General features: G+C 42.7%; 1 protein-coding gene across 1 annotated transcript in view; it reads right to left on the bottom strand.

Annotated features, from left to right (window-relative positions):
- Positions 1-650: 650 nt before the first annotated feature.
- LOC143154277 (uncharacterized) overlaps positions 651-12,668 on the bottom strand; it is a 40,048-nt gene continuing 28,030 nt past the window's right edge. The window contains exon 3 of the mRNA XM_076326236.1: positions 651-5,268. Coding sequence (XP_076182351.1) covers positions 4,646-5,268 — 623 coding nt within the window. The 3' untranslated portion in view covers positions 651-4,645. The remainder of the gene's footprint in view (positions 5,269-12,668) is intronic.

Here is a 12,668-nt window from a genome sequence, read left to right as displayed (position 1 = left end):
CCGATGGAATTCGCGATGAACGCAACCTCGATGTTTGAACGGGAGCTCGTTCGTTCCATTGGCTCGACAACTGGATGGAATCGTGCCTCCGTGATCGGCAAAGTTCGAGCTAACGGATAGCACGCTACTGTCTCGCGTGTTGACACAGATACTGCTACGGACTGTGGCAATTTCAGAGGGAGAAAGAACGCTGAAATTCGATCGGCGTTACCTGGATTTCTTCCGATACGAACGTATCTTGGACAATCTGTTTCTAAACATTCGATTTCTTTTTTTTTTGTTATTATCGTTGAAATTACCGTTATTATTGTTACGATGTCTTTATCGCGTAACAAGTGTACGCGTCGTACCAGAGTGATCGTCCAATTGCGTAAACGAGAGCTGCTCTCGTTTAATCTCGCTCGTAGAAAATGGACCGGTTTTAATTTACAGTTTAAGCCTCGGTGTAACAAACGAATCGTTTGCTAACCGAACCAAGGAAACGAGACAGATCTTCAAGAATTTTTGACGCAAGATCACAAACGGAAACAAAGTTTGGAATATTTCGCGCGGGACGAAGTATCGACGCGTTCGAAAGTGGAAAAATTTTGCGAGGAATTCCCGAGGATCTTTGGGAATCGAGGATTTCAATGACGAACAAGAGATTTAATTAACTTAGCGCTCGTTTATTTACTGGTCAATGTTATCTACAATGAAATTTATTGTAAAAGTAACAATAGTTGTGTATAAGTTAAAACGATATATCATACATATGTACAAGGGGTGAGTTGATCCTGACGATCGCGCGGCGAGACGTTCGCCGATCGATTAATCGAAAGAATACTCTATCTCGACGATCTAGATGCTCGATTTTAGTGGAAAAAAAAGGCGAACGTCTTCCCGCGCCGATGATCGCGCCGAAAAGTTTCTCTTTCTTTGATTGTTCGAACGAGTGGCTTAGGATCGAGGTCGAGCGTCGATCCAGAGTCACTCGCGACGATCTATTTTCCCTCGCTACGATTCCTCGATCGATCCAATGTCGACGTCGAACGCATCTCGTATACCACCAACGATACTTCGTATTGATTCAACGATCTAGAATTATCTCGTGCGCCTATCTAATCGACGAACTCGTCTCCCGACTCGACTAACTCGTATTACGTGCCTTTACTGGCTGAAATAAACGTTTTCTCGTTCTATCGGCGACACTGGATCCAATGTCTCGTATACAATTTGCCAGTCGATTGTTCGTTAAACGTTGCATCGCATTGTTCGATGTACTGTATTGAAAATTTCATTCCAATTAAAAGCAACGCGTCCCCTTTTCACCGTTGAATCGACACTCTCGAGAAAAGTTTCCGCTGCCGAATTCATTTCACGATTTATTTCTCAAATAATCATACCGATAAATATACGTAAAACGTTGAACGAAGAAGTAACAAATCGTACGGAATCTATCGTAACGATCGAAATGTTTATACTGTTGGTTTACTTTAACTCGAGCTAGTTAAAGGGTGAAATTTTGGTTGAGTCTGAAATTCCTTAACGCGAAACACTTGAAATTTCGAAAAATAAATATTCGACTATCGTCGAAGACGTCCAAAAGAAAAAATAAATAAATAAATCACGAAAACGATAGATCATTGAGACAATGCAATGTTTAAACGACTATTGTTGAATTCTTTTTAATTCCGCGATCGTTCAACGGAACTTTCGCGCACTTACGTTAAAATAATCTACGAATTTCTCCTAGGGGGTGTGTAATTCTGATTTCAGCGTTGCTCCACGCCTTTCAACCCTCTGACTAACTATAAATCGAATGAACACGTCTTTTAGAATGAGTTCGAATTGTCCAGTCGCTCGGAAACACGCTTGAAAACTGTCACGATTTAAATTATCCACTTCCAAGCAGAACGACCCGATCAGAGAGTCGAAACGCTGGAAATCGCGCGATAAAAATCGGCGATTCGACCCCTCGTTTTTCAGGGGATGAAAAATTGGTCGCGACGACGGACCATCTCGACGTTGATCAAGGAAGTCGCTTATCGCGTTTACGTTCATATCGATCCAGCGTATGAACCCATTTTTTCTTTCTTTTTTTTTCTTTCTTTTTCCCATTGACATCGTTTATTGACATTCGTTAACCGTGAAGGTGAATCTAACGTCTAATGGATCGAAAGCGTGCGCGAATCTTCGCGAGTCCCTTAGCCTAAGACGATAAAAGTAAAATAAATAACGATAATAAGAACGATAATGCTAATGAGAGTAGCGACGACGATTATAATAGCACTAACGACGATACATAAAGGAGATACAAAATTGCGCTACAAAAAAAAAAAAAGGAAAACAAAAAATATTGAGAAGAAAAGCTCGCTTCGTGAACCAATGAAACGAGAGCTGCTGATTGGATGGTCGAACGCAAAATGCGTGAATCCTTACCCGCCATTGGAAGTTAAGTTCAGCTTGCGTTTACGTTCGCTGAGGCTCCTTCGGTGCAGGAGCGTCGAAGAATCATGATCCATAAAAACCTAATTGGTGGAACACCAATGGAACAGTTTAGTCAATAATGTAAACGATTTAGTACAAAATGAGGGATCATTTCGTCACTGGAAGCTCGATCGAGGATGAATTTCAACCTTTCGTGTTTCGTGGCTTAACTCTGCCGAAGTCCTCGACTATTCTTTTTTTCTTTTTATATAAATAGTTGCCTTTTACTACGATAAGTGACTGTTTTTAGAATTCGTAGTTGTACACTTTTGCATTTTTTTTTCATTTACTTATATTTTATCGATAACACTTTTAACGCTACGTTATCAGAATGCAACACACACGTAATCGGCACTTTCTTGGGTGTAACGGAGTAATTATTTTACAATACGGGGACAAAATTCTACCGATGTTTCTTTTCTGAGATCAGTTGCGAAGCTTTCGGTCGTAAATGGATCGTGAACTTTTGAAAATCCAATCGGACAGCGAATAATGATCAGAACAGCTTAGACTTCTAAAATTGACTGTTATTATTTCAATCGGTATAGATTCGAAACTCTATCGCAATGAAATAAATAATTCGCGTAATCGTCGAGATTCGTAAAAATTCTTGCGTAAAAATTGATCAATTTTATTCCACTCGGAAGTGGTCTGAACGTATTTTTAATGTAAAACCGAAAACCTCAGGAAAGTCGAGTGCACGAATTATCTGCAATATATATATTTTTTTTTTTTTTTGCAAACCAGTACTAGCGTAGTTTTGATTTTCGTTTCAAATTCGCAACACCGAGGATTTCAGCAGGAATTGAAGAAAATTTCAGCAGCGGAGCGAACGAAACGATTCTTAAAGAGTTCGTCCATTTCGAACGGATTTCAGGTTGTTTTCGATCGAAATTCGTATCCATCCAATGCGAAGAAAAGATTGCAGAAAGGATCGAAGGGTCGATATTTACTTTCGATCTCGACGTTCGATGAAACCACGTAGTCGCGCGACGTATTCTCGCGCTAATTGCCCGGCGAATGAAGCTCGTTCTGAAAAGTCGCCCGAAACGAAGCACAGCCACGTCCTCCAGAAATATACGGAGATGTTCGAGCCCACTTCACGAGCACAGTCTCACGGCATGAAAGCGCGTCGTTTGCTTTACAAACACACGGTGAATGCATTTTAATCTGAACGAAAAGGGATGCCTCTTTATCGCGACAGGAACTTCTGCTCGCGCGGACGATCACGATGGTTCAGCCGAGACGATTGAAGGAGCGAATATGGGACATTCAAGTACCGCCTCATTAGGGATTCGTAATCTCCCTTTTCCAGAATTAGAGTCCAGAGGCGAGCAAGGAAGCCCTTGGATCCAACTATCGATCTCTTGGAAAAGAAAAAAAAATACGACCGTGTTCTTTCATTCATTAATTCGAACCTCTAGAATTCTGAACTCGGAGACAAAGATTCCGAACGTACTTGTTGCGAGAGTGGCTCGAGAAAATACTTTTTGATACTTTTCTTCCCGCGTTATCGCGATCGAACGATTTCGTTCGATTTTCACGAGGAAAATCAAGCATCAATGCAACAATGCAATTCGAAATGCAACGTTCACGGTTTGTTGTAACGTAGAACCGTGTAACGCGAAATAATTTCCCAGCTACCGACGCGAAATAACGAGCGATCGATAATCGAAGCAACCATCGGATTTAATTTAGTCATCGAACGGTTCGACTGTCTCCACATCGTCTGGAACATTACTCCCTAACTATAAGTACTTGAAATTCTTTCCTTCTCGACAATTGATCTCGTCCTTTCGTAACGAAAATAATTCTATTACTCGAACCGACCAAAACTCGTCGTTCCCAGCGCCGTAATAACTAAATCGAAGTTAATACCGAGCAACGGTTCTGTAATTACCATCGATGATTCTGAAAGCCGGTATCTATACCAAGATCAGAAAAGTATCCCGACAGGTGTCGAAGTAGCTTTTTCTCAGCCCTGAGCGGCGAAATTTCACCAGCTCTTTGGATCCAGGTCCATGTTCGCTCCTCGAGTTCGAGCTCGACCGGGAAACACCCTCCCGTTCCAATCGATTCCGATCACCCTCGCTGAAAGCATCCCTCGGGAAGCCAGCCAGCCAGCCAGGCGGGCTTCCTTAAAAAAATACCATCGCGACCGATAAAAATCTCGATTGGTTTACGCGGTGTACTGAGCGAAGGCTCGTTCCCTCTGCGTTTCCAGATGGTCCTTCATAGCCAGGACCGTGGGATGATGAGGAGGCAATCCTTCGTCCTCCACGAGATATCTAAGTGCCTCCGCGGCGCAAGCGTCCCAACCGGCGCCCCAGGACGCTGGAACTTGATCCTGAGGATCGACGATGTCCTCTGGCTCGGCGTCCATTCTGAGACGATGATCCAGACACTCGTAGGACTCCGCGAATCCGTGCTCCTTGACGAACGAACGCGAGTTCTCCTGCCTCTGCAACCTATCAGGGACCGTCTCGCGATAACGGCCACCCTTCGCGTCCTGTCCCTGAAGGCAACCGTGTTCACCGTAGCTGGTCTCGGCCAGCTCCATCCGATCCCTGTCGAATGGACTTCTCGTCAACAGCCTGGCCGGATTCTGTTTCTGATGAGACTGCTTCAGCTCCTCCGCGAGCGAGGCTGCCAACTGATGGAGCAGTCTCGTGTTCTCCAGCTCCTCGTCGTCGTCCTCCAGCTCGTCCGCGTCCAGCTCCACGCCCTCGTCCTCGGACGAGGACAACGGATCCTCGTTCTCGTCCTCCATGCCCAACAACGTCAGTAACCTCTCCGCCGCATCTGCGCAGACGGACGAATGGATTTTTTTTTTTTTTCTTTTGTTTTGTTTTTGCGTATGTCGATTGCGCGCTACCGGGGGGGTTAATCGACTTTACGACCAATTGGGTTAACACGAGATACATTGGAAAGAGATACGTGTAATAATTAACCGTCCATTGCAGCCTGAACTCGTTTAAGTTGGTTTGCGTTTTGATTTACGATTTTCTTTCGCGATTCTTTGGATCAGGGTTTCTCATTCGGGTCAGTGCGGTCGGTGGTGGTAGTTGAAAGTTAACGATACACGAGTGACAGGTGGGACGATCTTTTTTGTTTTTTTTTTTTTTTTCGATTTATGAAAAATAATAAGAGAAAGATTTTATTGTCCAAACAAGGGGTAGTTTTATTGCAGCGGTAGTTTGTCCAATTACATTTTTTAACCAAGTCCCGCACCATCGATTCGAATGTAAAATCTGTTAAACTCAGCCTCGAAAAGTCATTCAAAGAGATCGTTTCTAAGCTCTTCTTATTCGGAAATAAAATACGATATTTTTTGGAACAAAGTCGACGCGACGAGGAGCGAGTTCGAGAGCACGTTCGGAATTTCTCATCGAAGAAACGAGTATTCCGGTCGATCGAAGGGAGGCGAGAGAAGATCGAGAAGTTTGAGAACTCGATTCGGTGGTCGCGGCGAGCCAATAGCCGACGATAAAGCGAGCCCGCGAGTCTCGAACCAATCGAAAAGGATCACCGCGAGGACCGGAATTCGGTTTCGACTCGGTGGCCCGGTTTCGCGCTCTCCTGTGGGAATCGTGCACCATAAGCCTCCCATGGGAACTACCTGTCGCTACCCACCCCATCATCCGTCCTGCGAATCATCGAATTTCGCACGAGGCCCCTCTCTCTCTCTCTCTCTCTCTCTCTCTCTCTCTCTCGTCTCGATGTCGTGGCGCTGGATCCACGACCTGCGCGTACACGCGCCCCTTATGAGAACCATGGAGGGGTTCGTCAGGTAGGGCCAGTTCGGGCTTACCTGTTCCTGGGAACGATGTGGATACCATCTACGCAGGGGGTGTTCAATTAAAGGATACTTTATGCGATGATGTTTCGGGGATCGAGAAACGGAAATTTCACGGAGAAAAGAACGAGGAGGGAACCGATTCCAAATCGGATGGGAAAATTGGGGAGATCGCTCCAAGTTTCTCGAATCTGGGAAGATATCAAATTAACTTCGATCCGAGAGAAGGGGTGTCTGGTAGAGTCTGGGAACGATGTCGATGAAGTTGGCACAGAGGACACGTTGACTCTTTAAATACCACTTGTACCGAATATGGGAAAATTGGGCAGATTGCTCCAAGTTTCTTGAATCTGGGAAGATGTCAAATTAACTTGGATTCGAGAGAAGGGGTGTCTGGATGAGTCTGGGAACGATGTCGATGAAGTTGGCACTGAGGACACGTTGACTTTTATATAATAAACAAACTTGCGAATCTGGAGCGTAGAGAAGTTATCGAATTAGACCAGTCTTTGGAAACTATCTGGACATCGTCTTCGAAGGGAGACTTTCCTCAAACGATATTTTATACGATGGTAATTTAAGAATCATTGCTGAGAAGATCGAAGGAATACTGCAAGACCCATTGGTTTTTAAAGGAAGTTAATAAACTTGGAACTGTAGACTCAGGAGAAAACTTAGTGGGAAATTACGAAGATTGATCAAAGATTCGCGATTCTGGGAAGATATTATGCAAACACGAACCTCGGAGAACGTTAAAGGGTCTCCGGTTACGGCTAGTTAGGGTTGCCTGGTTTTAAAAACGATGGACACACCATAGGCACAGAGATCGTTTATTTAAACAATACTTCAGGAATCGACGTACGGAAAACCGAGGGAATGTTAAGAGAAACGAGGGTATTAAAATTTTCAAGAGAACGTTAGTTTGGAGATTGGAGAACACGGAAGAGTTATCAGGTTGAACCAGTCCTGGGAACAACGTGGATACCATAGAGACGGAGAATAATCAATTAAAGAATACTTTACGGAGTAATATTTCAGGTAACGACGTGTAGAAGATCGATGAATAGGAGGAAATGTGAATATTGAAATTCTTTCGAAGCAAATTGAACGATCTTGAAACTCTAGGCGTGGAAGAGATGTCAGGTACTGTGAACGATGTCGACAAGATTGGCATAAACGATATTCATTTAAACGATAGTTTACAGGCTGACTTATCGGGAATCGACACGCAGAAGATGGAAGGGAATAAAGAAGCGAGGAAATGAAAGGAGAGCTGATTTCGAGAGAAAATTAAGCAATCTTCGAGCTGTGAGAACATCGAAGAAGGGTCGTCAGGTTGGGTCATTTAAGGCTTACCTGCTCCTGGGAACAACGTAGATATCATCATCGAGGGGAGAGTCGAATTAAACGATATTTTATGAGATATCTCAAGAATCCAGACAGTCGATGGGTAATTGATAGAAAACAAGATTACGAGAACAAATCTTTTAAGATAAATGAAAGCAAGCTGGCACGTCGGAATCCTCGTAAATTGTCCAACCGTTTAAACGATGATTCCTTGTGTAATTATATTCTAGGAATTTACTCGTTGATTGAATTTTAAATTACATAATCACGTTATCGGTATCTGAACAACGTCTAGATGTTCATTATCGGGATTGAAGAATTTCCAAATATAAAAATGTCAAAGTGGAAAATAAATTCTGGAACGTCTTTCAGAAAATGTTACGTGAACACGACTCGGTAATATGGCGAGGGAAGACGTAAACTTGGAGCAAGAAACTAGAGCCATCGAGCGAAATAAGGATACGTTTCTTTGTATTTCGTGCTATAGTAATTCGAGAATCGACTTTCGGACAAGCAGTCGAAATTGAGTAGAAAAGAAACCGGGGGAATCTTGAGCGAAGTTTCGGCAAGCTTGGAGCTATTATTTTTTGAGGATCGGGGGATGAGAGACGAGGGGAATGAACAAGGAAAACTGTTCTCGTTATGAATTATGTAACAACACGCTGCTGTTGGGAGAGTAGTTGGGAAACAGAATTTGCGTCCGCTTATGGAAATGATGTTTGCGCAGATACATTGTATTTACCCGCGCAATGAAGGATACAGCTTTTGATAAATGGCGGGATAAAGGAAGTATTCTCGGAGAAGTTGAATCTTCCATTTGGTCACGGAAATGGTTCCTGCGCCATTTCGAATGCCACTGCATTCTGCTGCGAAATATACAACCGTTCTAGCAAATAACACCGATCGACACTAAAGTATACCTATACTTCCTAACCTTCCGTTGCACGAATATTGTACTTTACATTTGAACAATACGTAACGTAACCGTGGAATAAATTTACCAGATAAACTAGATGCAGAAATTAGGTCGAAATTTTTTGTGATCAACTGCTTCGTGCCCTTACCAATAACCCTCTGTTACTCGCAAGATGCTCCCCTGAACAATAACGAGATATCGGGTTTCCCCATAAAAAAAGGCATGCAAATTTCGTAATCGTTCCTTCTCGTACACTATGATTTTTTATTTTTCATCGTGTTCACCGATCGATCGAATTTTACAACAGGGTGTTGGTATTTCGAGTGGAAACCGTAGCAATCGATTTTGAAAAATTTTGAAAAATTATTCGCGAGAGAAGAGAACTCGGTCGGTTGAGTTTTCAACGAGTGAACTGCCCAATTTTACTATCAAAGGAAAGGAACGAGTCTCGATTATGATCCGAATTCGCATAAATTGAACGTGCAACAGAAGAATGTCGTCCCGTTCGTCTCACGAACCAGACGATTTCTTTTTTTTCTTTTTTTCTTCGCGCAGGGCATTTTTTGAGAAGCAGTACATACATTAGCGGCTCCTTTTTTTCTTTACCCCATCGACACCAAAGGAGAGTATACAGACCAGTCAGAAACGAGTTCATTGTTTTTTTTCCCCTTGAGGACAACCCCCCAGGACGTGGATGCCGGACGTTCCCACAGGGATACCCAGATTTAAATGTCTCCTTTCTATGGCCTCCGAGACGAGCCGAGGCCGGATTGAGTTAGGTTAGTCAACGATTTAAAGGGCTTGAAGGGCGTCCAACGTATCCGCGAGTGTTTCGTCCCACGGCCAGGATCTGGAAACAATTTCTGAGCCAACAGAGATTACGAAATTTGTACAATTGAAAGAAACGAAAGTAAAGATTAATCGAGAAACAACAATCCAAGAACAAGTGAGAATATTACGCTCGGAAAATAGACGCACATTTCGCGAAATTAACGAGTCAATTATAAATACTAAGTTCTTCGATAAGTTTCGTCGTTTTTTCCATTGTAAAAAAATAGTTCCATTTCTTATCGAACGACGAAACTTGTCGAGCAACCTATTATAGTTTTCGGACAGAAATCTTGATAAAATTATTTATCGAATATTTTCCAAGCTGTCGATCGAACGTATCGCTTTTCGAAGCTCTACGATTGTACAAAACTGCGCTGCGTTGTAATTTCCATCGAAAGATTGAAATTTCTACGATTGTAAGGGCAAACGTCTCACAAATCGGGGCGATTAGCATATAAAATTCATATTTCAAAAGGGGGCCAGTAGATCCGAACGACCATAAGCGGAAAGTTATTCTCCCCGGTGCACTGGTGAGACGCCAGTGTCGCGGCGCTTTGTGATTAATGGTAACGACCTACAAAACTTTTAATGAATCTTATAAATGGACTTTGGAACACTCGCGACCGAGAGAGTCGTTATCTGTTGTCTCGATGCAGGATCGCCTTAATTTTCGCCCGCGAGCTTTTAACGAGTTCGAAGAAATCCAATCGACTCCGATGGGGATTTATTTGTTTGCTTGTTTAGGGATAATTGATGGACCAAGAGATGTGCAACTTGATGTATTAATATTGGGGATGTTGGATCGATCGTGCTGCCTGACGAGTCAATCGTTCGTCGATTTATCGAGTTTTTGCGATACAGTTCCGAGATTCCTTATTTCTGGTTTGGACACCTGTGCCAGCAAGTATCGACACACCTAATTGAACAGAAACGAGCAATATATTTCCAGAGCGAAGAAATTCGTTAACTGTGCCAGTTTAAGCTATCGGTTTCACCGGTTCGAGCAGTTCGTTTATATACGGAGTCTGGAAATAACTTTTTCAAGATTTTATGGAAAACTCGAACGTTAAAATCTCCATTACTGAACAATATCAAATATAAATCGTATTCGTTGCGATTGAACCTAACTATTTCGTGAAATTACGTAGATCTTCCCGCCACATTGAACGACGGGAGCCACTTGAAGGTTACCGCTATAAAACCACAAAAGGGCGGAGAAAAAATTAATCACAAATATCGATTTCTCTGTAGCGAACTAACGAGAAACATATTACTCGAACTAACAATATACAATGGGTGAAATCAGAGTAGAATGTTCCATTGAAATTTGTAAAAATTGACGATAAGATTCTCGTTGAACCGATTAACAATGTTTCAATTCGTTTGAATAGTATCGGTACTAAAAAGGTGTCACGATTTCGCGTCGTATTCAGTTTTAATTGACTCGATTTAACTTTTGACTCGAGCGAGATTGAAACTGGACAATCTGGTTCCAAGCAAGTTCTGAATAGGTTTCAGTTTCCATTGAAACTCCGGAGAGTTTGGAATCAATCGTGTGACGATGATCGAAGCGTCGGGTGATAAGCAGTCGATACGTTAATTGAAATAGTTGGTCCGTTGATCGAATCCTGACAAGTTTCACGTAAGAAAATTTAAAATAAACTACAGTTCTTCTTTTTCCGATGAACGTGGAAGATTACTTTGAAAATTACGTCCACCGGTGGAAACTCGAGATCTCGAGAAGAGTTTAACTTAATTTTGCGAGCGGGACGGAAACTCAAACAGCAGTCTTCTCGCAAGTTCCGGACTATTCTGACTTTTATTGAAGCACGGAGAGAGTCTAGAATGAAACTTTTACGGGACTTCCGATGGGAATTGTTCAGAGAGATTACCTCGCTTTTTGACAAGTTCGAGATAACATTTCTGCAAGCTTCTCTTTACAGTTCTCGAATTGCTTTACCCTTCGCTGAGAACACAAGTCCGGAGAGAGAAGAGAACCGAAGTTCCAACGTACTGAAATTCTACCGATACGTGTAACTTTTTCATTTCTCCTTGCTCTTGAATATTTTATGGATCGATGTAACGCGACGCAAACTTCCCCTGTATCTTCGATCATTTTCAAGACACCGTTAGCGACTCGAAACTTTCGACGATAGTTCTCCCGTCTCTTGTTTTTAACTGTTTAACGAATTTGTAAAATTTCACGAAGATGGACATGGAAAATTTCCTCGAATATCTCTCGCAAGATCGAATTTTCAATACACGAAGTGAAGTATACTGTATACTATATATTTTGCATCGAAGTACACTCGATAGTTTTACGTACAAATTTTATATTTTTGCAGATAATTAAATAATCGATCTCGTGTAAACCAATGTTGGTTATATTTACCACAGCAGTATAGTAATTCCCCCTTTGAAGAAAAAAACCTCCAGTTACCCCTAAAGCGGGGTAAGTAGCGATCTCTAGCTACGTTCAAAAATTATCACTCGAAAGTACAAATTACCGTACTCGAACTCTGGCTATATTTTCCACAACCACGATGCTCACGCGTACATACTTTCCGTAAATTTTCGTTTACATTCGAAAAGCGTGTACACACGCCGTTTGTAATTAAAAGTTTCTGAATTTTGGCAGCAAAAGTGTTACGGATATCAAAGAGTCCGTACAGGGCGTTTCCAACAAAAGTTTCCGATCGATGAAAGAAAATGTTTAGGAGTTATCGCGCGTTGCAAATTTCCGCCGAGTGTCGGTTTAATTTGATCAACGTTAAAAGCAGCTATCGAAGAGAACGGTAGGGTGGTTTCGTTGATGAAACCTTCGTTCGAAATGCAAGAAAAATTAGGTCGTTTCCATTTGTAAATCCGAGTGGAACGATCATTGAAATTCCCAGGCGCATCGAAGTGGCGAGGGTGAGGGCTGGTAGGGGGAGGGGAGGGGAGGGGAGGGGGGTTTAAGGTACGCAGAAAAGGCAGGACCCTTCCGGGGGTCGTCGATGAAAAATTTCCTGGGATTTCTGCGCATCCTACGGAAGCAGGTATCCACGAGCGAAAGGGACCGTGGAAATGTTTCGGTTTCGTCGGTGAAACCGGGCCAATTTCCCCATATTCCCGTCGTGGACTCGATTATCCCAGTTTCTTTGGACAAAGGGCCCCGTTTTAGCAAACGTTTCAACGTTTCGAACATCGTGAGCACACCGCGTTATTTACGCAGCGGAAGTAAAGCGACGAGAGAGCGAAGTTCGAGGCGACGTTTACAGCTTGCCGGAGCTTGGCCGGAATTGTATAAATAAGTTTTATTACCACGGCCGG

The sequence above is a fragment of the Ptiloglossa arizonensis genome, chromosome 14 (assembly GCF_051014685.1).
Source record: "Ptiloglossa arizonensis isolate GNS036 chromosome 14, iyPtiAriz1_principal, whole genome shotgun sequence".
Classification (NCBI taxonomy): domain Eukaryota; kingdom Metazoa; phylum Arthropoda; class Insecta; order Hymenoptera; family Colletidae; genus Ptiloglossa; species Ptiloglossa arizonensis.
The sequence above is the reverse complement of the archived record's forward strand: the minus strand, read 5'-3'. Positions and strand labels throughout refer to the sequence as shown.